This window comes from Crassostrea angulata, chromosome 7, assembly GCF_025612915.1.
Source record: "Crassostrea angulata isolate pt1a10 chromosome 7, ASM2561291v2, whole genome shotgun sequence".
Classification (NCBI taxonomy): Eukaryota; Metazoa; Mollusca; class Bivalvia; order Ostreida; family Ostreidae; genus Magallana; species Magallana angulata.
The window spans coordinates 20,923,483-20,950,766 of NC_069117.1; the positions used below are offsets into that span (position 1 = coordinate 20,923,483).

A 27,284-nucleotide genomic window follows, 5' to 3' on the forward strand; every position below is an offset into this window, starting at 1 on the left:
CATGCATGTAACATTATTTTCTGCATATATACTAGTGCATGTATTTGGATTTCACTGGATACGCACTTGGAAAACTCATTAGTGTGCAGCGTTTGCAAGCCAATGGTCTATATTTACATAATAATGTAAATATTAAATGTTTATTGAATAATGGACAATTTAAAATTTGCACAACACAACACATTTGGAAAATCGTTTAAGTATTTATTCAGACACTTATGATATGTCAGATTTGTATTCAAATGCATGCATTTATAATTCTTAATAAACATATCACTATTATGATATGTCAGATTTGTATTCAAATGCATGCATTTATAATTCTTAATAAACATATCACTTTTATTTCAGCTTCAAGATTTTTTATTCTCATTTCAAAAGGTTGAATGAAGGGTGCGATTGAGTTGTCCACGTTTTGTACTCTCAATGTAAAGATTTACCCTTTGTAGACAGGTGCAACGTGGTGAAGTGTATTGCTGTTATTATAGATGCAGAAAATAGTGACACTCGACGCTGAAGTCCTATAATTTATGGTGATGATATTTAGGGACGGGAGGCGGGAAAAGGGGGGGGGGCATTTGTCTGTAAATATGTTTAATCATCTCGCTGCTACCCTTAGAAGTCTGCTAGTAAACTCATACACGTTGTTTGTATCAAATGGGGCTGAACACAAAAAAATCGTGTAAAAGCCTACATAATGCAATACAAATGAAATTTATACAATTCAAATTGAAAGTTATAGAATACAAATGGAAAATTAAAGAATATCAAAAAAATATAATACAATACAAATGAAATTTATACAATGTAAATGAAAAATTATACAATACAAATGAAATTTATACAATGCAAATGGAAAAATATAGTTTACAAATGAAAAATTATACAATACAAATGAAATGTATACAATGCAAATAGAAAATCATAGAATACAAATAAGAAATTAAACAATACAAATGGAAACATTATAGAATAAAAATGTAAAGTTATAGTATATAATTGAAAATTATACAATACAAATAGAAAATTATACAATACAAATGAATATTTATACAATACAAATGGCAAAGATCGAATATTGCAACGTTTAATATGCCATACGCGGTATTCAATTTGTCTGTACCGCTTAGTCTGTGATAGGACCGACGACATCCAAAAATAATTAACTCAGTCCCAGTGCCCGTGCCCATGGCAAGCAAAATTATCCCTCGGAATTCCTTCCCCACAAATAGAAAATTCTGAATCCGAGCATGGGAGTCAAATAGCTATATTTCTTTGTTTTTTGTTTGTGTGTGTTTTTTTTTTAGTTTTTTGTTTTATTTGTTGTTGATTTTTTTGGGTTTGATTTAGGGGCATTTTTGGTTGTTTTTTGTTACTTTTTTTTGGGGGGGGGGGTGGTTGTACATGTGACGGTTAAAATAAAATTTCATTTTTCATTTCAATGCAATTTTATGAAGCTTCATTTTACGTCGGGTTCGAGATTCGCAAGTACAGCCAATATGGCGGTATTTTTGAGGTTTCTATCGTTAAGTTAAAAACCGACGTAAACTAATCTATGTCATATGCCGTAGAAAAACCCTCATCCTAAGGTAAGCAGTTACGAGCAAGAACATTGACCTCTAAATATCCTTTCATAGAATTGGATAAGAAATAAAGAAGCCCACAATTTTCTCATTTTGATGAAGTCATTTTGTTGAAAATTTTTTGCTGGTAAAATGTATTGGAAGATAGATAACGTGCGGCTACCTTTTATTGCCGAATACCCATTATTGCCGAGTACCCATAATTGCCGGTTAAGTATACTCTATCTATATAAAAATACAATATCATGTAAATGTAATTATATATAGGTATAGGGTATATTAAATTTATCTCACTTCCCATATATTTAACGACTTGTTGATAGAAATTCATAGGCCTGTGGTTAAACTGTAATCTGGTAATGTAACTGTCATTGCAATGGGAGAACTGGTACTTGGTGAGAATTGGTTCTAGGCCAGTAATTCTGTCTAGATCTTTATAATTACAATGTATATAGAACATTGTTACAGTAAGTTTATGGCAACATGGCTGCAAAACAAGACCAAGATATCGCTGAGAAACTCCAGGCATGGGCTGTCCAAGAAATGTTGTTCACTCCTCAGGGAATCCATGCCAAAAGTCCAATACCCAAGGTGGAACATTATAAAGAGTAAGAATTTATAAGTCTGAATTTAAAATTCTTTTAATTTTATGGATAAATGAAATTAAAACAATTGAAAAGGGTAAATGAATATAAATGTAGACTTTAGAACAAAGAAGTCACACTGTATTTAACTATTACAGGTACATTTTTTTAATACATCAATGATTATGGTTCTATAAGTGGTTTTTTCTAGAAAAGTGATCTCCCGTAAAGTAGGATATTGCAATGTGTGTGCGAGAATAACATTGATAAATTTGTTAAGTAACATTTGAGATCATAAATTATTTTCAGTTTTTACCATTTTTTTATTTTTAGGATATGCAAGGGTCCCCAAAAAGACATATGGAAATTTATAATCGAAAATGTTCACTCAGCTCAGTAAGTAGAACATGCATTTTCAATCATAATAGTATAATAGATAATATTTTTTTTAATATATAGTTTTTTCCTTTCTTATAATATTATGACATCTTATTATTATTATTATTAGAACTGTTAGAAAAGTGAAAGGCAACCTTGCACTGTATCCTTTTATTGAACATATCTGTTTGTGTAAATTACACATTAAGGGTTGTTATTTTTCAATTCTTAATGATGGCAGTAGTCACAATCAGATTAAAATTCGATGTACACTTGTGTAGCGAGTAAGCGAGCGTATCTAACATCTAATTTTAAGGTGGAATGCTACACCAAAATTTTATTTTATGGATCGTTAGAGTATCATTTCTGTAGCAAGATTGCGTTGTTCAAAGAAGGATACCTTACATGCCCTTAATTTTTTTATACAATTTTTTTTACGTAGTAGAAAATCTATTATAGTTGTAAGTAACGCACTGTAGTGTTTAAAATTTGATGTGGATAAATGCATTATATAAATATCTAATAAATCATGTCCAGTAATGTCAATAGGATGTTTTATTTTTTTTGATAAAAAAAATATTTATGAAAACAAAAAACTTCTTTAATTTGATAATATTTTCAATTCTATGGATAAAATTTTCTAAAATAACGTGTTCTATAGAAAGGAAATGTAAGGCAATTATTTTTAAAAAAGAAATTGAATCAAATTGGCGAAATTTTAGAGATATGGTAAATTTTCAAAATTGAACCACACCCGATCTAAATTAAATAAACTGATCCCGACTTGAATGATAGAAAATTTAAATATATAACAATTTCACCCAAAAATTAGAGATGTTTGGTTGTAAAATGGTTTGTAAATTAGGAGAACAATTACAAATTCAATTGATTTCTTGTATGCACATGAAGATATATTGTTGATTTTCAATTTTTTACAGTTTAGATCGAGATCAGTTTTTTCTAATCAGGATGGGCCAAATTTTTTTTTTTTTTTTTTTTTTTTTCCAAATTCTTTTATTGATTTTATATAAAACAATTTACAAGATTGTGGTCAAAGATAGCTTATACATAGATATGAATTTCAATTGAAATCATTATTCATTATTATGCACAGTGATAAATATAATAAAACATACATACTAACATACAATGTATCGTCCGAAAACATAATCATACATGCATATATTGAAATGTTACATTCATTGGTATACGTAGTAAAAATAAGTTGAACCCCTGGCTTACCCGGTGGACATAACACATACATATGCATACAGTCCATCACTACGTCCCCGGGTAAAGCGCTAATACACATAGACAGTCCCTATGTGTATCGGGTATATTATTGTTTTGAAAAGAATAACAAATATCAAAGTTTAGATATCAACAGTTGAAAAAGCTCATTTTCTTTTGTATTTTTTAGCATTTTCAGAACTGCACAGTGTGTCGTAATATACTCTTTGAATGAGTTTTTTATCAATAAAATTGATTCGGGTAAATTTTCAAGTCTACAATACATTTTACATTTGTATATTCTATATGCTATAAATGACAAAAAATAATTATATAATTTGGTGACTTGTGTTTCTTCCAGGTAGAACCCCAAAACAATATGCTTCCAATTAATATCAAAATTTAAGCACTCGCTGGCCACTTTCCAAATTTTTACTACATTAACACAATCAAAAATAAGATGTTTTGAATTTTCAATTTCGTTACATTGTTTGCATTTAGCAGTGATATTTTTATTCCATTTGCTCACTAAAAGATTGTTACATAACAGATTGTTCAGTAGTTTGTAATTAAACTCAGCTAAGGCTTTGTCTTTGGTATTTTTAATTTTCTGTGTATATATTGATTTCCATACATTTTTGCTTTCCAACTTAAATTCTTTTTCTAATTTAGATTGTGTACAAGGGGCTTGAAATTTACGTTTTATTAATCTTAAATAAAAAGTTTTGGTGTTGTGTTGATCGGAAATTATTTGTATTTGTTTTGTTTGTAAGTATGGAATTTTTGAAAAATCGTATTTGAGTTCAAATTTGGTAAAAATTTGTTTTATTATTTTGTATTCACATAACCAGTTTGTTCTTTTGCGTAATGTATCAAATATATCCGACGAACTTTTTAAAGTTCCATTCTCTTCAAAAATATCTTTTACATATAGAATTCCGCTTTTAATCCAATTTTCAAAGCAGATTGTCTTACCTTTAAAATTGAATATTTTATTTGACCAAATAGGTTGTAATAAAAAAGCTTCTGTAGAAAAGGCAGGTATTTTGGTTTGGGTATCATCTTTACATAAATTATAGCATGCAAAAGCTTGCTTGTAGAACTCTGGGAAGTTGTTTATTATACCATAGTCTTTGGCAACCGTCTCATTTGTTTTCATCAGATATTCAATATCAATTTTTGTATCCTTACAGAAACTGTTAAAAAAATATTTAATATTGTGTTCTGTACTAAGTAAACGTGGAACCCACATAGCTTTTAGGGCCGTTAATTTAGATTCTATATCAACAAGACCTATTCCTCCCTCATATACTTCACCTATGATGGTATTTCTTTTGATCCTATCAGTTTTATTCCACATGAAATTAAATATAAGCCTTTTAACATTTTTTATGAAATCATTGTCGGGTATTTCCAAAATGCTAGCTACATATATAAGTTTAGAGATTGCTAATGTGTTTATTATTGTGCATTTTCCAAATATTGTTAGTTTTCTTTTTTTCCAAGATTCAAATAACGTTTCAATTTCATGATATATTTTCATCCAGTTTTTATTGTAACACTCAATCTTATCATGACCAATGTGTATACCTAAGCATTTCACTGATTGGTTCGTTACATGTATTCCATCAACATTGTTATATTGGTTTTTAAGAGTGCCAAGAAGGATGCATTCTGTTTTAGATAAATTTATTTTTGATCCCGCGAGTTTGCAAAAGATGTCAATGGTTTTAATGGCTTGTTTGAGAGAATCTATATTCTTCAGTGATAATGTCATATCATCTGCATGTTGGATGTTTTTAATTTCTTTTTCTGAGTTTTTAACTGTAAATCCGTTTATTAACCCATTATTTTTTATTTTATCGGATAAGATTTCAGCGACGAAAAGATATAATAATGCTGAAATAGGACAGCCTTGTCTAATTCCTCTATGCATTTGACATGTTCTTGAAATCCATCCATTATTTTTTAATTGAAATATTGGGTTTTTATATAAAATTTTAATCCAGTGAATAAAATTAGTTCCGAAATTAAAAGTCTCTAACGTTTTGAATAAAAAATTCCATTCAACAGAATCGAAAGCCTTTTCAAAATCTAAAAAGAGGAGTAGCCCTTCTTGATTATTGTTTTCGCAATATTCAAAAATGTCTAGAATTAGTCTAGCATTTGTACCTATAAATCTTCCCTTTATGTACGCTGTTTGCTCATTACTTATATGTTCATCTATCACTTTTTGCAATCTGCGTGCAAATATAAACGCAATGATTTTATAATCCGTGTTAGTCAAGCTGATAGGTCTGTAATTTTTCAATAGATATTTTTCACCTTTTTTGTGGATAAGAGAGATTACTGCTAGGCGTTGAGAGAAAGACATTTCATTTAACTGGAAAATTTCTTTCAACATATTAAAAAAAAGTGAAGATAGTTGATCCCAAAAACATTGATAGAATTCTGCTGGCAATCCATCAAGCCCGGGAGCTTTATTACTTTTCATACTCATTACTGTATCTTTACATTCATCTAAGGTTGGAAATTTATCACAATTGTCTTTAGCTGTAGTAGAAAGCGTTTTAATATTACTAGTTTCTAAATAATTTTCAATGTCTACGTCGTTTACATTTTTTGTATCGTATAAATTCTCATAGAAATGACACATTTCACCTAAAATTTCGTCATCTGTTGTTAAGTTTTCCTGTTTTTCATTCTGTAGTTCATAAATTACGTTTTGTGTTTGATTTTTTTTTCTAGACATAAAAAATATTTCGTGTTCTTTTCACCTTCATTAATCCATTTTGCACGTGATCTTATCTGAGCACCTTTAGACTTTTTATCATAAAATTCGTTTAACTGAGTCTCTAAGTTTCTTTTCCTAATCATATCAATTTCATTGTAAGGCAAAGATTCTATATATTCAATTTCTTTTTCTATATTAAATATTTTCTTTTTAAATCTGTTTGATTGTTTAACGGAGAAAATTATAGAGAATTTTTTAACCTCGTCCTTCAAAATTTCCCATTTTTGTATAAATGTTTCATGCGTGTTGGAAATATTTTTTATGATTTCAGAAATTTGCTCTTTGTATTCTTTATTTTCTAAAAGAGACGTGTTAAACTTCCAATAACCACCCCCCTTTTTGTTATCAAAAATATTTAGATCAAATTGTATCGATTTATTATCGGACATTCTATTGCCGTTAGAATGGGTGCCGGGAATTTTTTGTAATGCTAAATTATTAGTTTTTAAAGATAAGTTTTCACTCATAAATACAAAATCAATCCTACTTCTTGGTGTGTTATTTGCATCGCACCAAGTAAATCCATCGGAGTGTTTATTTTTTTCTTCCCATAGATCTAAACATTTCATTTGCTTAATAATTTCTTTCAAAAGTTTTGAACTCTTATCAGTAGTACTATTCAGCTTACAGTTGAAGTCACCACACAAGATAGTATTTGATATATTATTCGAGTTATTATTAATAAATGTTTTCATTCTTTTAAAAAATTGAATACGGTGTGATTCATTATTAGGGGCATAAGTATTTACCAAAGTTAAATCAGTTTCGCCTATTTTTACATTAATCAAGATTTTACGTCCATCATTAGAACTGTGCCTATTAATAATATCTATATCTAAATCTTTCTTAAATAGAACTGATACACCTTTACTATAAGTAGAGTCTGAAAAACAATGAATAGATTTTCCTCGCCAGTTACAATTGTAATTAAACTCGTTCTTTTGGGTAAAATGAGTCTCTTGGATGAGAGCTATATCTATCTTTGAATCATGTAACCAATTATAGAACTTTAATCTTTTTTCTTTAGTATTAAGGCCTCTTGAATTAATAGATATAAAATTGATCAATGCCATGTTACTCATGAAACAATCGATAATAAACAAAAGTCTAAGGTAGTTTTAATTTACCGTATAATCTGAGTCCTTAAATCACAATAGTGGTCAGAGTTCCTGTAAGAGTCCGAAAGGGATCAAGTCCAGCGTTAACCTTCGGCGGTGCGCGCGTGCGAATCGCGAACCTGGCTTGTCGTAGCTGTTTTTTTGGTAACTGAGCCGCCAGAGTTTTGAGTCTTGCGAATGTCCTGGATCATCTCTGAGATCTGTAGTTGTTGAGTTTTAGATTTATCCTTCGACGCGGTCCTGGTCTTTGGTCCGCTAGCAGAGTGAGAACGACCTGGAGAGCGACGTAGGCGCCCAGCGATTTCAGACATGATAATGCCAAGTTTGTTTGTTCCCGGCCAAGCGGATGCACGAGTGTGGATGGTGGCCTCTTTGTCCAGTCCAGATGCCCAAAAGTCGTCATACGTGGTCTCAACAAAGACGGACTTTTTGTGTTTTTTTAATAAATCAGAAAATTCGGGGATTTGATCAGCTTTTGCCTCCAGAATTTCTGTCATAATGGCTATCCGTTTTTCCGTAAAGCTTGGAGACGGAATGATAAGCTTTCCAATTTTTTTGGCATCAAGTGCAGTAGCAGCTGATTGAATTGATGTTGCTCTAGGGATGTCCCCGCTGCGCATTGCCTTTATGTACTGGAATGCATGTTCAGCCGATTTGTGTGAGATACCAAACACGTTCAACTCACAGGGGTAAAAATTGGAAAGCAATTATCACGCCCGGCGAAGGGAAGCACATTGTTTTCAGATTCAACGTGGAATTCACACGATTCGTCGCCTGGTAGATGACCCTCATGTTTGCAAACTTTGCATCTTTTATTGTTAGGACAATCTCTAGTAAAGTGTGTATCCTCCCAGCAGTTGGTGCAACGGGGGTTATGTTTTGTAGAGGGTTGACCATGGTGATAGATGGAGCAGCGCAGACCGGCGCAGGTGGATGTACGTGGAAGGAAGACGCCCTCGTCTAACGCTTTCACGTAAATGAACCGATTACCGTTAAGGATGCTCGTCATCTTCCTGGTTACCGGATGGCGGATTTTCTCATATTTGATGTCACTAGTGAATGACACATTGAAGTTTTTTAGCATGTTAAGAACTTCATTGTCGTCGACGGACAATGGTACACCTTTGACTGTAATTTTGATGACGTTATCAGATGGGTCATTAAGACCGGCTGAGTAAGGATTTGTATCATAAACTTTGACATTTGTGTTTCTTATATCAATTCCTTCTGTTAGAATTTTTGATCTGCTTTCTTTAGATTTTACATATATCCTCCACAAGTCTCTATCTTTTTGTACGCAAGTGAGATCACTGATGCTTTTGGTTACAGACATGGATAGATCAAAGTCGGAGATACGGGTAGACCCACATTGGATCTCCCTGTCTCTCAGATAAACCGGTTTTATGAGATCCATAGTACCGTTAGATAGTCACTGGTCACTGAGCGTACCTAGCGTATCTAGGGTCGGCAGCCCGTGTAAGTAACCAGTATAATACAGGTAATACAGGTATGAGCGATGCTCACACAAAAGTTTTTCAATTCAGTTAATTTTGGCTTTCAAAAATATTATTTAACTGAAAAAACACCAAAGTTTCACTCACAGTTATGCATCCAAAGGAACATCCAAAGGAATTATCAAAATACACAATAAATCCTTTAGAAAATGTCAAAAACACAGAGCCGATATAAGCACCGTCATACGTCCCTGTGTCACGTGACCAAAAAGGATGGGCCAAATTTTGAAAATTAGCAATATTTCTAAAATTTCGTCAATTTGATTCAATTTCTTTTAAAAAAGTGATTGCCTTATATTTCTTTTCCATTAGACACGTCTCTTTTCTTTTCCATAAGATATATCTCGTTCAAAGATTTTATCCATATAAGGTTTGAAAAATATGAACAAAAGATCATTTACATGAATATTTTTTATTAAAAAATTTAAAACATCTTGTTGACATTACTGGTCATAGTTTATTAGATATTTATACTATGCATTTATTCACATCAAATTTTAAACTCTACAGTGCATTTCTTGCAACCAAAATAGATTTTCTACTTTTTCAAAAAAAATACAAAAAAATTCATATAAAAAAATTAAAGGCATATATCCTTCTTTGAACAACACAATCTTGCTTCAGAAATAATACTCTAACGATTCATAAAATAAAGTTTTAGTGTAGCATTCCACTTTAATTAGATTGCAGTAGTCAAAGACGACAATTAAGTTCTTTCAAAGCCAAATATTCAACAAACGTTATTTGAGATAAAAGTAAAACTTTTTAAGCTGTTTTTAATGGGGCAAAAATGAAAAACAGAAACTAATAAGTTTTGAGGATCTAGATACAAGATGCTCATTAAAACACCCTAGAAAATTGTAGTCACCAGTAAGCAAAGAAATCAACCTAGAAAGATAATAAGTGACCATTCTCAATTAATCAATAGTTTACTGATTCATTTGCACCACTAAAAGTCCTTAATTCATCAAAAGAAAGGGAGCAAAAACAAAATCATATAAAGTCAAATACAAATCTGATGACAAACTGGATGAAAGGAGACAGAACCTCCTGGACAAAAGAGCTCAGTTGACAGGGGAGGTCACTGCAGCTTTGAAAGACATCTCACATCTTGAAAATGACCTTGGTAGACTGGAACAGGAAATGCTAGATACTGGTCAGTAACCTGCATTGCTTAAAATCCGTAATCCATTCTGTGCAAATTTACTGACTTTGGCAGCATTGTGTAATAGCACATAAATAAAAGTTGATTGTAGTCCATATATTATGATATATATATGAATTGTATCCATATAAAACCATTTGTTGAATTACAGACAAGGATTGTCAGGTGAAAACAGCCTCTGTCTCTAACACTAGGAGGAGGTGTGCTCTGTTAAAGACCTACTCAGCCCAGTGTGACCTGATGGCGAGGGAGTTTGAGGAGTACGCCTCTCAGATGACCAAAAAGATGACTGTCATCACGAAACGGGCCAAGTATTGCATTAAATGTGTTCTTTAATATTTCAAATCAATTTCATCAGCAAAAAATCAAAGTAAAAGTAGTACAGTACAAACAAATTATTTTTAACATTAAAACAACGTTACATTGCTTTTACATGTAAGACAACTGTGTGAAATTTACATACAAAAACTTTGTTGTTATGCCATAAACCTTAATTGTTCATGTATTTTTGTGTACCAGTAATCATGAAATCCTCAAATAATTAGACTGAGTCAAAAAAAGATAGTAAAAAAAAATAAGTATCCATGTAACCAATTTTCAATTTTATATTTATAGATACATGTACATTTCATAGTGGAAATGAATGAAATAATTGATAATAGAAATGGTAAACATTATTTAGAATGTGCTGTTACATTGTTTTTATTTTGTAGAAAATCAACAGAAAATGAGGAGTTTTATTCTCGCAAGAAGAGTTCCACCGATGACGATCAAGGAGGTGTGAATGCAGGGTTAGAGAGTAAATGTAGTGTAAGTGCTATTGCCTGAAAATCTGTGGATATGTAATCATGATGTGAAGTGTTTGTTATCCGCTGCATTCAGGACTTATATGGAATCAAATAGTAAAATGTACATGTGTATTTGTACATGTATGATAGAATTTGACATGAAGATAATTATTGCTGTAAATTTTAGAGCTAACAATTTCCAGTACATTGTTTACCTTTAATTAAATACCTTGTTTATATTATCTGTTTAGAGGGATGTCAGGAAAACCTGTGAGTACGTAGGGAAGTTTTTGCTTGGGGCCTTACAAGGAGAGTTTGGAACAGATAAAAATGTCTTGTAAGTGCACTGCCTTTCCTAGTAATTTGAATGGATTAATATTTTGATGTTTGTTTTTTAAAATTGTTTTGTTAGATTTTCATTATATTTAGTAAACTGTATAATGAATACCTTGTCCATATGAATTATCAATGAAATTATATAATGAATTTAATTTTTTGATTTTAGCCAACAAAAGAAACAGTTGCTATGGAAATATATGGAAGAAACATTTTCTGACCACTCAGTACAGCAGATATATAATTCATTGGTAACCAATACCCAGAATGCAGCATTTGACATGAGAGATCAGACCTCAAAAGTAGATATCAGGAAAGATGCTGAAAAACTAAGGTAAAGCTGATGAAATTTGTTTGGAAGAAGAAGCATAAAAAATTATTTTTTTAAGAAGTAAGTTTTTTTGGAATACCTGTTGTCTGATGGTTATTCTTCTGCCCTTCTCAGAGCTTCTGTAAACATTTTTCATTATCTACTTCTCTAGAACTGCACGACCAATTTTAACTATACTTGGTCTAATGCATTGTCAGGTGAACAGAAAATTTGTTCAGAGGGGAGATAATAAAAAACACATAAAAATGATTTCTTTTTGAGTAAGGATCAGATGTGTTTAGATTAGTATTCCCCAAAGTGTGGCTGCAATAAGATTTTTGAAAATTAATACACATGTATAATTAAAAAAAAAAAGATACAAAAATACTCTAAGACATTTTTCCATACAAGCTTCATGTTTGATGTTGTGTGTTTGTATGGAAAATTGATTTTTTTTTTGTTCAACTTGCATATTTTATTGTAGGTTTAAATATGAGAACTCTGGAGAGTTGACAGACCTGTCCAGTTCTCCATCCTTGTTACAGAGTGTTCATCAGTTACTAGAGGTACAGAGACACGCCAAGCTGTGAGACTGTGTAGACCGTGGATGGTGTATTGAAACCAAGAATTAAATAACAATCATGATTTTATGCTTGACAGAAACATGTTAAAAACAATTATTTAAAAAAAAAAACTTTCCTTTATCTTTTATACCAAATCTTACTTAAAATTTTGAACACAACTATTAGATTACTTGAAGATATCATTTAAATTACAAAAAGTTAAAATGTAGTAAGACAGTTTTTTTTAACGATGTCTTACAGTCTAATGTATGGTTTGTAATTTTCAATTGATTTGATTTGAACAGGAAAACAGGATGTCTCAAGTAAGGAGATTCATTGAAACAGAGAAATATTTAAACAGTGCTTGGAGGAATAATCAACTGCTGGAAGAATTGAACACCAAAATAGATGGTCATTTGAAAAAACTGTTCCGTAACTCCAGAGATCTAAACCTTGCTAGGTCAGTTGTAATGTTCCGTACAAGTAGTTGAGTATGTTTAATTTATAGGGATTTGCAAACAATCGTTGATGTGACATTATAGTTGCTTGATTTACTGAACAGAAGACACATTGTCAAAGTGGTTTTCTTAAAACAAAAATCCTCATCTAGATTAATTTTTTTAATTGCTGATAGATATTGGTATTTCTAATTTGGGGAAGTTTTTTAAAACAAAATTTGAAGATTTATAGGGGTTTGAGACATTATGTACATCTGACTGAAAAAAATGACTTCACTTTGAGAAAAACCTGGGAAAATGGGGCTGATGACCTTGAAAAACTTTGTCATAAGTGGGGTATTTGAGATTAAAATATTTGCGATACCAGGAGTTTTAAAAATCATTTATATGGAGGAAATTGTCGGGACCAGCAGTAGACTTTGACATAAGCAGAATATTTGAGAAATCTCATTTTGAGATACTGATATTTACCAAATTTTATGTTTCACAATCACTAGCCAATGCCATTGCATTATTATTCCAGGAGTCTTGTAGATTTAGAGGTGGAGTTAGCAGCAAAAAGGGCGGAGCTGCAATGTCTTTCACAAGAAGCCAATCTGTTACGTGAAAATATCGCTGATGCTCTACGAGAGAAGGAAATTCTGTTTGTCAAGTATCAGAAAATACAGGACTTCAAGGAAATAGCAGTAAGAAGACAGGCCGTATTTATCTTTACTCATAGTGTTTTCATATAAGACAATTTTTTAAATAAATGTTAGAGAATAAAAAAAAAAATTAACACTAAATTTTCATGATGATTCTCACTTACTGAAAGATGTAAGCAGGATCAGATATGGTGTTAAGTTGTAATAAATGTGTTGACTAGCTGATGTTTTCATGTATTATGTTTAAAGAATTGTTTGATTATTTAAATGGAAAAATTGTTTGATTAATATCTAGAACAAGAAACAGGAATTGATCCAAGTCATTGTAAGACAGCATATGAATGCCAGATCTCGACTGGAATCTCAAAGAGAAGAGGTATAAGATCACATACTGGGCTATTTGTAGGACCTTAGTAATATAAAAAGTTTACGTTTGTTTAAGTTTATTGAATATGTTCATCATCATCATGAATAATCATAATCATCTTGATTTCACTAACTATGTATTAAGAGGCAAACATTATGTTATTGGGATCCTGTTAAAGTATATGGACCCGAGGGGGCTTGATGTTTGACAATTATTTGAAACTTGGTTTGAAAATATCTACTTTCTTTTATTACAAATGAGAAGTGACAATTCATTAAGTTGGATATTACACCCAGATCTGTATATCACTTACTTTGAATTTTGCTACTAAAGTAAAACTCGGTTATAGCGAAGTCCTAGGGACCAATGGATTTACTTCGTTATATCCGTAATTCGTTATATCCGTATAACAAATTCGTGAAAATAACTATAGCGAATTCACTATATACATTTTTTCTCCACCAGACTATAATTTTTGCTAATTAAGGCTTAAAGATAAAAATACATTACTTTGATACCTTTAATAAATGGACTGTGAATTGAAAAATTTATATGAAGATAAATTCATTCAAACTATCATATCAAATGGTAGTGCAAACTTTTTGATTTGTAAACAAATTCATTATAAAAGTGTTAAATTCCGTTATTATTCACCTATACGGCACTCGAAATCAGTTTGCTTTATCTGTTAATTCATTATATACATAAAATTTTCCAAAGATTTGATTAGAATTTTACCGGGGACTGTAAAAAACTTCGCTATAACCGATAATTCGCTATATCCGTGTTCGTACTAAACGAGTTTTACTGTACAACAGAAGTTATAAAGAAAGTGCACACTGATTCATAGCTGTCTTGCTTCTGTAGATATTTCGATACATAAAGAAGTCATCAGAGAGTCATCACATGGAGGCCCGACTACTGAAGGAGGACCTTCATGGATTTGTGAACAAAGAAGTGGACAAGTTTGCCTCTCTAGACCTCCCTCAGCTCCTGTTCTGTGATTCCTCTGACAGGTAGTGTACTGAAAAGTGATGGCGTTCAATAATTTGGGGATATCTTCCTATATATTTATATAGAGCTCTTCTTCTAAAGGAGATCAATACAGTCTTAAAATGGCCACAACTAATGAGCCTTCTTAATTACCAAACAGTAAGTCCCATTTTATATGAAAAGATAAATAGTGTAAAGTATTTTATGGGACTTCTTTCAATATTCTTAATACCGATAATTCCTTATAAATTTTCATAGTTATTTAGAACTCTAAAATGATAATTTTTCTGGTATAGCCAATTTATTTTTGTGCACAAGAGGTCATAGAAAGCAAATTGTACATTCTTTAATAGGAATTTTAGGCTTTACAAATTTAAAACTAAAAACTCAAACATTGCTAAAAAGTGTAGTTTTTTCTATGAGGGTGGTTTTAGTTAAATACTGAGATTAACTTTTCTTGCTGATCATGAAAATACAAACATTCATATTTATACCCCTGCTCAGAAGGAAAAGGGAAGGTAATGTTTTACCCTTGTGTGTCTGTCTGTTTGTCCATCTGTCTGTCTCTGTCTGTCCCTAACAAAAGTCACATTTCTCTGAACAACTATTCATCGCAGGTGCTTGGAATATTAACACAGTCTGCCAGCGGTTAGGATATATTTTTGTACCAATTGGAAGTTATACTTCCTGTTAAATGACAACTTTGTTTATTTTTAGACTAAATTTTTAAACATTTTCGTCAAAGATTTCACAGCAACTATTCATTGCAGACGCTTGAAATTTTAACACACTCTTTGTTTAGGCATGCCATATGGTAGGATATATTTTTGTACCAATCAGACGTCAAATTCCTCTTGGCTATGATGACTTTGCTAATTTTGTATATTCTCATCAGAGTGGGGTTATTACTAGTGAGCATTGGCTCACAGATATCTTGTTCAAATTTACTACATGTTTTTAGGAATTATATACCTGGTACTTGTATATGGTTATAATGCATATCAGAAAAGAGGAATTGAATTCATAGGTCTCCATGCAGAAAAGCTTTAATACATTTGTTGAACCTTTTATGTCATATGTAACTTGTCATATATATGTTATTATATTTATATGTTTTACATTTCTCTTTTAAAACTCCAGTTTTTAAATTTACCTGTTTTAATTTTAAAATAACTACTGGTAATTTTTCAACTCATATAACAAGAGAAGATTTGTATATCAGTTTTTTTTATTACATTCAGGGCTCTTAAAGTAGCTGTCACAGACATGTCTATACACCAAACAGGTGCCCTGACTGCACGGGAGGCCATGAACCAAGTTCTTCATCGTCTCGACTTCAAAGCTTTTCAGGTATTTTACATGTATATTGGCAAACCAAAGGGAGAGTTTAGATTTTCTGAGCCCCATTGTATACTATTCAGTTATCAGTCTTCCTGTAAAATTTGCACACTACAAGTGAGTACGACTTCCTCTCTAGATACAAGAGCCAATTTAAATATAACTTGGCACTAAGTATCCTCAAGTAAAGGGAAATCTAAATTGTTGAAATATATAGAGGACAATTTTCAAAATCTTATCATTGAAATATATAGTGCTACAATGTATAATATTAGCTTCAAGCATGAGATTTTAGATTGTTTTTTTTATTGACCTACTAGATCAGGAAGAGTGCAAGTTTCAACAATGAAGAGAAGGGAAACAATTTTTTTTTTACAAATATCTTTTCTCCAGTGATGCAATGCTTTAATTTGCCATTTTAAGCATCCTGATATACAATGTACATTAATGGTGTTGATTCAGTTTGGTTTTAAATTTTGCAACACCCTACCTGAGAGTAGACTGAAAAGGAAATTAAAAGAAGGGTTTACATTAAAACAAAACACTAAGGAACTGTTACTACTAGTTACTGTATATTTAACAAGTAATGAGTTTTATTTATTTTATTCGTGATGATCTTTATAATTTTATAAAACAGAGTCATTTGATAAATGTTTTATTTTTACACAAAAACTAGTACATAACATATTGTATGTAATAACATATACTGGTGCAACTTTAAGTACATACATGTACATGTATTTACAGCATATTTTGTATATATCACATAATATAAGTACATATATTTTGTAGGCCCCAGAGCTGCTAGTGTGGAGCTGTATAGAATTAAAAAGAAAAATCCAAAAACTGCAGAAATTGTCTGCCCCACTGAAAATACATGACCAGGATGGAGAGAGCATAAAACAGATTGCAGGTACTTAAAAGTAAAGTAAAGTACCTGTTCATGTAGTGAATTCATACAAAAAAAAGATGTAAATAAACAATTCAACACTTTTTGATATGGTAAAAATAGAGGTAAATAATCAGAACACACATAGAATGCAGCATGATCCTTATTAATGAGGAATGATTACCAGAGAGCTATGGTGTGACTTTGTTTATGTTGCATTATGCAGTATGTAATTGTTTGTTGGGATCTTTAGTATAATTGTGCAAAATCCTACTCATAAAAAACAATATTTGCATTAATAACACAATAGAAAAAGATGTTTCAAATGGTATTTACATGGTTTATTTGCATCATCCGCAATTCGATTAACGGTTTGTCAGAGCTAATGCCTACATGTATTCAGGGACACAAGGGTGATGGCAGAATTTTTAAAAAGTTTTCATCAGCTTATGCATAATCTTCAATCAGGACTGTCCATTTATATTAGAAATTATATAATATCATGTCAATTTAAATCTACTATTTGTTTGTTAATAAACTATCTACATGTATTTGTTTATACATAGTAGACTGTATATTAAGATTGCTTGACGATAGATATATTTTAATTTTAGGACTGTGTGAGAGAGTTAAGGATCAAGACAAGGCTCTGTTGGAGAGGACTCTACCAGTGTTACAGCAGAGGCTACACAAAACAGGGGCCGCCCTAACGGACTGTAGTATGGTGTCAGAGAGGATTCAGGAATGGCAAGTACTATTCTATCAATATGGGAGGGCCTTTTCATTATGGGGATTTTTTCTTCTTCAATATACGAGATAATAAACTAAATCAGTTTGAAGTGTAAACAAAATTACTATAAGAGTGAAAACAAATTTCTGATGGAATTTATATGTAGAACTTTTTGGAACAATTCACATTTACCGGTATTTTTTTTACATTATCTCTTTTCACTATTTTGCTCTTTGCAATGCAAAATCCTTATAGACTTTTCTAACTTTGTGTTTTGATCTGACAAAATTGAGTGGTTGGATTAAAACATGAGTCTGACATTTTTATTTTAGTGAAAGGGTTTAATCAAATAGATTTTTATGAAATTAATATATCAAAGAAAAAGTGATAAAAAGGAGAACCTAGGACTGAAAATAGTAATCCTATGCATTAAAAGAATAAGATTTAAATTCAAAATAACATCCTGTAAACCATCTCAAAAATCCATAAAACGAAATACAAATTCAAAGCAGAGCTACACAGACCTCTAAACACAATCCACTGAACGGAATAAAGACAAAATATCATAATGAAAACTATTTCTAAGAGGTAGACTTTTTATTCAACAATGAAAGCTGCCAATCTTTAAATACATGTAACTATTATTAGTAAAAAAATTTGATTTGTGTATGATTAAAGGTGGGAACAACCAGCCCAGCATACTGTGCCCTGGGTCAAAGTGGACCAGAACACCCTCCAACAGTGGCACACCAGGTGGACCGTCCTGTCTACTAAATACAGGCAGCTCCTGCTGCAGAAATCATAAACGATTGTTGCAGCATACATGTACTCCCTAAAGATTAGTACAGCAGACATAGGCATACACATCTGTATCATGTCTAGTAGCTATTGCCCTTGAATTATTAGGAATTAAAAAGATACAGGTGATAAATAAATGTATCAGTGTATGTATGTTTGTAGTTATATATTAAAATATTTGTACAAAAGTATTTAAGACCCCTAAGAACATTTGAAGTTTAGGTTAACTTTTTATAATGTAAAACGAATCAATATAATATAGATTGCTACTTGCTATGAACAGCAAAACTATCTTATTTATTCAATAAAATGTTTTGACTGAATTTGTGTATTTATCAGTTTGGCTTTTTAAAAATACATAATTCTTTTATGTATGAGTACAAAGAGTTGCTTATGTGACAGTGTGACATGATTAAGTTAAAATTAGTCAGACCATTTATGAATCAAGATTTACCTTGTTTTATAGAATTGTTGAAACAGCATTTTCCTGCTCTTGTTGGTAGAAAATTTGCTTATAATAAATGAATTTTAAATTTGGCTTTTGGTTTACACTTGTATCATGGTACAGTTTGAGAGGGCTGGATGGTTGTGGCCATTTTTATAGAATAAAAACCTCCTTAAAAAGAAGAGCCCTGCATGTTTAAAGGTATAGGAAAACCATGGAAACTTCTTTTGTATTTTTCTTTACTTAATGATTCATTTTAGATCTAAAACTGGAATTTTCTTACCAACATTCAAAATGGTAACGAAAGCTTTGTTTAACTTGCAAAGAATTGTAAACGTTGTAACTTGCTTATAACTCAACAAATGACACTCCAATTTTGGTTGTCTATTCAAAAAGTTCTACTGAAGCATTGTTAAGATTAAAATCGAAACAAAATGTTTTTCTGACCCAAATCGTGACCAAGACCCTTTAATAACAGGTATAAACATGCCAAGAAGGACAAAGAAAACACTTGAATTACAAACAATATTATAGAATTTATTTTATTTTAAGCTGACAGGAATACATATAAACAATAAAATACTTTCTGATTCATGCGGGCTGTCGAGGTAGCGATCATTGCAAAAAAAATAATACTGATGACATCGAACACGTGCATCTTTCGTACAAAATAAATCATATTGACGACCCCGTTACACGTGTACTACAAAATAGGAAAAAAAATCCAATTAAATCCAAGAAAGTAACAATCTGTTTCCATTTTTTATGAGGGTGTTCGGATGAATGAAATACCTGATTACGATGAAGCATAAATAGTGCCCTCGGACTTATATAGGGGGTGTGTAGCGATAAGCGTAACATTAGATATCGACAACTAAAAATTACGGTAGTCGAAAATGAAAGGGGAACAACGCATATAAATAAAGTATTGTCAGCTTTACGTTTTGGGGATATTTCTGAAAAAATATTATTTTCTTTAATAAAGATGTATTTTCATTAATTTCATTTTAACAAAAAATGAAATTGATAATTTTTATAAAAAAAAATCTCATTTCCGAGTCTGATCCAAACTCTGGCCTTAATTTTTCGAAGTTTGAATGAAAAAACAGTTCGAGAATACTAAATTGATATCTGATTTAACAATTAATTTAATTTTTTTAACAAATTACTCAGTATCAGTATGTCGGAATGGGTTCAAATTAATAAAAAACATTGACAAAGAAAGTTTATTTATTTACTTATGGCACGCCAAATTCACAAAAATGAGCTAAATATAGTTTTACAACTGATAAACAATATGCTTACATTGATTTTATCTGTAGAACAATATTTAACGGTTGTAAACTACAGTACGGTTTATGAATGCTAATCATAAAACTATATTTTTCAGATAAACAATGTTTTGCGATCACAAACGATTGTTTTCAGTGTTTACACTTCTGAATCATAGAATTTGGTTTGCAGCGTTTACTAAAGTTTACAGTCGGTAAACATAGTATTTCGACTAAGAAACAATGTTTAGCTTAATTTTGTGAATTTGGCGCTATGGCACGCCGAATATACATTTATATTTAACATTACATTAAATTGATTAACGCCGTTAACTATACATTTAGTGTACTGTCCGTAAACTACAGTTATAGACTGTGAAACTGTGTTTCGCTCATTTTTTAGCTCACCGAGAGGAAGTCGGGGGAAGCCTATGCTATACACTCGGTGTTGGCGTCCGGACCTGGTTAAAGTTTTTTGGAAATTGTCCTTTTTCTAAGATATTACTTGTCATATACCCAGCAAACTTGCATGGTTGATGCATCTTGGCCTATACTTATGGACCTGAAAGACTTGGATGCTGGATCTGGGCAATGAACTTCAAATGCTGAAGGAGGTTAAGATGTTTTGAGCAGGTTAAAGTTTTGGGGGAAGGTGCCCTTTGATGATTGTATCTATATAAGTTATTACTGGTCATAACTTCACCAAATTTTCATTGACGGTGTGTCTTATGCTACTTATGCACTTGACAGGCTCGATTGCTAAATCTGAGCCATGGGTTTTGGATGCTGGATGAGGTTAAGGTTTTTGAACCTGGTGCCCTTTGATGACTATATCTAAATAATTTCTGGTCCTAACATCACCAAACTTGCATGGCTGGTACATCTTGTAATACTGATGCACTCCACATCCTCGGACGCTGAATCCGACAAGTTTCAGATGCCGGATGAGGTTAAGGTTTTGGAGCTGGTTTAATTTTTTGAAGCATGTGCTCTTTGATAGACAAATCTTCGTTATTTTTGGTTCACCCTTTGCCAAAATTTTGTGGATTATGATATAATATGATATTGTATCCATTTAATATAATATCATATTATATGATTTAATATGATATATTACAATATCATTTCAATAGATATTTTATCATATGAAATAATATCAGATTAAATGATACAATATCTTATCATCAGTATCGTATCATTACATAATATATATTACACTATTATATGATATATTGCAATATTATATGATACAATATGATAAGGTGCTATTTTGTTTTATGTAATATGATATTGTGTTATTTATGTGGTATCATATGATATTGTATCATGCAAGTTTGTATTTATGATATATGACAAACCACGCTATATTATCTAATATTTTGATAAAAGAGATCATTGAGTAAGATTTTCATATACAAATATTATGATCAAGGTGATCTAATAAAGGTGATAGTTCATCTCGGTGAGCTTTGTAATCTTTAATTACCTATGTTTGTGTGCCATACATATATTATTCGAGTTTAAGATAAAAAAGTAACGTGAAATTTTATAAATATTTTTCTATCAAAAAATTTAAAAACTTGATTTTATTCACCATGTGCGGTGTGTGTTGGAGGTACATCAGACACCGATAGAATTAGAACCAAAACCATGGTCGTTATAAATATGACGATGTTAAATAAATGAAAAAAGAAAAGGTCAAGGAAAGCTGACACTTCTTTGCAGTCGAATGGAAACTGTGGATTCTTCCTGATCGGAACCTTTGGCCTTAGAGTCGACATGCGATTTAAGGCTATACCTCTTACGTTGACATAGTCATCTTCGTCTGTGTCCTCGTTGGAAACCTCTTTGGAAACCACGCAGTCTTTGACCTTTGAAGTTCGACAGCTGATTCTGAGAAGCACTCTGAGGGTGAAGGTCTTGAGCCATTTTGGCACTGCGGTTTGGTCCGCTCTGAGGTGAAGGCGGAGGTTCAGGATGGTGATGACAATAGCTAAGGCGGCCATCACCAGAACAAGGGAGACATATATTTCTGTCACAAAAGCAAAAACATAAAGGTTTATTGTAAACGAATAGAGATAGGATCTTTTTAAAATTTGTGTTTATATTTATAAAGAGAAGGCATAAAGGGTATCTACGCCAACGATACAAAAATAATTGTTTGATAGGTCCCCGTCGTTAGAAGGCAGTCTTGCGTGCGCATGTACTGACCATGAATAACTCAATTAACTTCGTTTTCATGAGTATTGGAATTTTTCAATCCACATATTGAAAAGTGAAACGTTTAGAGGCATGAAAAAATACTTTTTGGAAAAAAATACAATTGTAATATATGCATGCTTCAGCATTACAACAATTGGCAAAATTTCTGTTTCAAAAGGAGCTACGCGGATTAAACTTTAGAAGTAATTTATAAAAAATAGAAAAAAAACTCTATATAATCTGATTTTAATCCTTGATTTACCTATTAAAGGTGCTTTTTTAGAAGTCGTTGGCATACTGTCCCCAATTAGGGTCAGCAACACTGCCTGGGCCAGTAGAACCGTCAGGATGTAGGATATCTTCTCCCCGGAGTCCGCCGGCAGAAGGAACACTAGGTTAGTCAGAAGAGAGACTAGAATCACTGGGTAAACGATGTTCGTAATGTAATATCCAGGTCGCCTTTCAAAGATCACCTGAAATTCCAACATCGAAAATTCCTCGCCGTTTTCCACTAAAACATGATTTTCTACCTGTGTGGAATGCAGTATCCATTCCCCGTGGTCGTGATAATCCTCGATGTTAATTGTATCTCTGGTTTTTATTAAAGTCAGAACTTCTGTCGTGAAAGCGAAACTTGCAATCTCAATAGAACATTTCTGGTAGTCGAATGGAAAATAGGTGACGTCAAATTCACAATGAGTGACGTGACGACCAGGGGGATCCCAGCGAACCTCACCGGTATGCTTCACTTTGAAAAACAACTCGTCATGGCCAATAGGCGTGATACCCTCAACGCTAAAAATTCATTTTTTATTAAGATTTTTATTAAATTGTGGTTGTATTTTTATAATTTTAAATGTGAAAAAATTAATATTTACGAGTTATCAACGATGAGTTCTGGGCGCCAGATTTTGTTTTGTTTCGTGTAGATATATTCTATATCGTCGTTGGCTGATGCATCCCAAGTCAATCGAGGATCGTCCCAAGTCTGCACATCGAAAGTTTAGTTGACTAACAATATACATGTATTTATCGTTTGAAAGAAAACTGCAACATTCATTAGTACTTACAACAGTAAGCCAGCCAGAAGAAGACATTGTCTGCCTTTTTACGTCCTTGATGAAGATAAAAATAGAAAAGTTTCACATGACTCAAGTTTGACTTTGTTAAATTACCAACACGGGGGATCAAAGGTGTTTCTTGATGTTAAAATGTCATCAACTCGTGTATCTCAAATTTGTTCACATTCAGTTTTGTATCTATTTTTTTTCTTGAACTGAAAAATCCATATAACACGTATTACCTAAATTGTTATTTGCACGAAGCTATTTACTTTTTTAATGTATGCAGTCATGTACATGCACGTGCAAATTATTGATCTGAAAATTGTAAGAATATAGAAACTTACCAGTTCATCGAGTGAAAACAGAACTAATTCAATGCTGATGTTTGTGATAGCATGTGGCCTTACATATTTGTTGTAGGAGGACCCAAGAACTTTGGAATGGATTTCAGTTGCACTTTTGGTCGTGAATTCGCCTAGTGAATCTACACAAATATACCCAAATTTATTTCCCGTATCTGTTGTACTATCTGAGTATTTCATTAATTATATAAGACAAATAAGATTTATCATCGATATATGAAAAAAAATTGTGTGTGTGTGTGTGTGTGTGTGTTATAACGCCGTACCATCGTTTTTTTAAGAGAGGGGGGGGGGGGCAGACCAAAAACACAGCGTTAATTATATCAAGTCTAATCAGAATATGTACCCTGGAATTCTTACATCATATAGGGTTCGGGTTCTTTTAGAAAAATATATAATTAATAGTTTTTTATGCAAGTAGTTATCGTTTGAAATTTGATACTTTTTCTGGATCATGTTTAGAATATGTTTTTTGTTTAAATTAAAATCACGAGGTATTTTTGAAATTACTGAGATATTGAACATTTTACTTCTCCTTTAATGAATGAAGCCAATAAAAAATTCGTTTTGGATTCTTTTCCTTCATTTTTGTAAATTAAATTGTTAGAAGAATTGTCCAATAAAGCTCTATACTCTTAACAACATTATCTGGTATATATATAAAACAGAAGAAATTCCAGAAGTGGTATAGATATTTTTATTTTCTTCAAAATCTGGAGAAGGTGTATAAACTATTTTGTCAAAATAATGTGAGTGTTCCCAAACAAACATGTACCTTAATTTTGCCCTCTACATTATACAAGATTTAAGGTTTCTCGGAGTACGAAATTTGTAGCATTCAAAATTGTTCTATTGTACTGTGCAACATATGGATATTTTTTCCCATCTAGTTTGCTAACAATTGTTCTGGTATTTAAAGATACTTTTTTTTTTATCTTCGCGTGAAACCGCTTTCACAACAGGGAAAAACACGAGATTTTACGTGATACATGTGATCTGTGTCCGTTTACACCGTTCGTCGTACGATACGGTCAATTTGCAGTTTCTAGGGCCCTTCCGACAAAGTTGGAGTTTGTTTTTCCGCTCGGCGTTGGAAAAGCCCGAAATATCTTTCCTGTTAGTTAGTACATTATTATTTTACTATTTCCTCGTGCTCTAAAATACCCATTTTGTATTAGTTTCTCCAGATAAACTCATATTTTTTTCCCAAAGTCTATAAAAACAGACTTAATATTGAAGGGAAAAAAGAAAAGTTGCGAAAAATTATTATAAATTTTAACGACTCTAATCCATGTTTGCTCACTTTTTATCTTGATGTTCAAAATTGAAACGAACTGAATACAATTGATTGATTTTGTATTGCAAACTTGAACTAAACTATTAATTTAAAGTTGAAAAAGGGTTCTCTATTATATGATAAAAATGTTTTCTTTCAAGTATGCTAAGAAGTTAGATTTTTGACGATATCAATTTCATAATTATTGATTACAAATTCGTCAGGCTTGATATTTTTTCATGTAAAATAAATGATACACGTATGCATCTTACCTTGTAGCGAAAGACAAAGAGGTAAAATCAGTATCATAGACTTCATTATGAAGACAACTTTCTACCCAAAAAGCATTTGCTTGAAGTGAATATTTTAAGTTTCCTTGTACTTCGTCGTAAGAAAGAGGAAGTAAGCCAAGACCAGATAGTATGGGAAAATTTGTAACGAATGGTTGGTTAGAGATGTATCAGAAAATCTTAGATCTTTTTAACAATTTTAAAAGTCTTAATGAAATATTGAGTATGTAACTGTGTCCAATTTTAATTCTCAGGAATGATCATGAGTAACTAAACACTTTATTTATTACTTCTAACTGATCTACCAATAAATCGAACTCTATGACATGTCTTATTTGTTCAAATCCAGACAATGTAAAAAATTCCGTGAAAAAAAATGATGGTGCATTAAAAGACATATGAAAGACCATTTAAAGGATTAAAATTATTTATTACTACTTTAAAAATTGATGTAATATATCTTATCAGGAGGATAATGGATGTTCTTCGTTGAAGTTCCGTAATTGGCCATTTGTACTGATACTGGGGACAGATACACTCCTGTCGGCCATTCATTCTTCTCCCAACCAGAGGGTTAACAATTAGGGTTAAAATATCAAATGGTTTGCTTGGTTGAAAAACAGCACGATGTGTTTTACAATATTTTTATTAATAAATGATTATTCTAGGAGCCGTATCCCTTTCTGAATTAGATTTATTTGTCGTTTGTAGTAGTTGGTAGGAGATACTTAGTAGTACAAATAAAATAATGAAATGATTAATCAAAAAAGAAAATTAGTCATTAAACGACACATATCAGGTCGTGACTTACAAGATTCTAATTCGTGCGAAAGATATAACAAGTCGTTATAACGACGTTTTATCTAATTGAGAAGTGGTGCAAATTTCGTTTCATGTGTTAATAGTGTCTGGTTCCACCCTTAACCACGCGTTCTTCCTAATTTGATATTTTAATACTAGTAGAAACATCTAAATCGAAAAAGACAGGATTTTTTTTGTTACGAATTTTGATATTCTAATGTAAATTTTTCATTTTCCGTCCTAAAAGTGTTTGGCTTTACCCTCAATCTGTTTAAAATCAGCTGCTTTGACACGCTAAGGTAACGTATAAGAACAACTGATTTTACTCCGACTTAATTTATTACACTTTATCTTTACCTTTGATTTGATATTTTTAATAAAAATATAATATCTTTATCTAAATCGAAAAGGCAGGAGTATTTATTGATGAGTATTTTGTTATTAAAATGTATATTTTTTTTCATCCTTTGTGTCCCATTTCTGGCTTTTGTATCGATCTGCGTATATGTCATTTGTACAGACTTGTTATTTCGTAATTATAATGTATCATTAACATCATTCTAGGGGTTATAAAAATTATTCACGAATCTGTGTTTTAAAAAGGAAGCACGCTCCAAGATAACCTCCAATGGAACCCAACACAACCGTATGCTCCACTTTGAAAAATATCTCATCGTGACCTATGGCACTCATGCCTTGGACACTGGAAGAATTCTCATGTTAATTGAAAGACAAGCATGAAGATTCAGTTTTACGCGTTTCTAAAAGCCATTTTTGTAAATGCAGAATTCTTTACATCGATTTTTATTTCTATATTTTGTTTTATTCTGAATAGATACGAAACGATATAGAAATTTACGAGTTTTTAATGATAAGTTCTTTGCGCCATATTTTGTCTAGGTTTGTTTAAATATATTCTATTCAAGACGGATCCCATGGCCAAGTCAAGCAAGGATGAACCGAATAAGTCTGCACACAGTAAACAGATGTTAT

General features: G+C 31.7%; 2 protein-coding genes across 2 annotated transcripts; one reads left to right on the forward strand and one right to left on the reverse strand.

Annotated features, from left to right (window-relative positions):
• Positions 1-1,482: 1,482 nt before the first annotated feature.
• Positions 1,483-19,117, forward strand: LOC128156645 (uncharacterized). Its single transcript, XM_052818867.1, has 18 exons — positions 1,483-1,589; positions 2,052-2,191; positions 2,501-2,563; positions 2,676-2,708; positions 10,176-10,357; positions 10,518-10,677; positions 11,080-11,176; positions 11,406-11,491; positions 11,660-11,824; positions 12,285-12,366; positions 12,669-12,823; positions 13,345-13,507; positions 13,761-13,841; positions 14,700-14,848; positions 16,067-16,175; positions 16,956-17,076; positions 17,667-17,799; positions 18,461-19,117. Exons 2-18 carry the CDS (start codon positions 2,067-2,069, stop codon positions 18,585-18,587), a joined length of 2,031 nt encoding a protein of 676 aa, XP_052674827.1. The 5' UTR covers positions 1,483-1,589; positions 2,052-2,066; the 3' UTR covers positions 18,588-19,117.
• Positions 19,118-21,566: 2,449 nt separating this feature from the next.
• On the reverse strand, positions 21,567-25,608 carry LOC128155730 (neuronal acetylcholine receptor subunit alpha-3-like). The gene is made up of 6 exons (XM_052817577.1): positions 25,473-25,608; positions 23,907-24,046; positions 23,569-23,613; positions 23,377-23,486; positions 22,761-23,293; positions 21,567-22,328 (listed from the first exon to the last, which is right to left on the reverse strand). The coding sequence occupies exons 1-6, from the start codon at positions 25,516-25,518 to the stop codon at positions 21,883-21,885; spliced, it is 1,320 nt and encodes a 439-aa protein (XP_052673537.1). The 5' UTR covers positions 25,519-25,608; the 3' UTR covers positions 21,567-21,882.
• Positions 25,609-27,284: the final 1,676 nt, after the last annotated feature.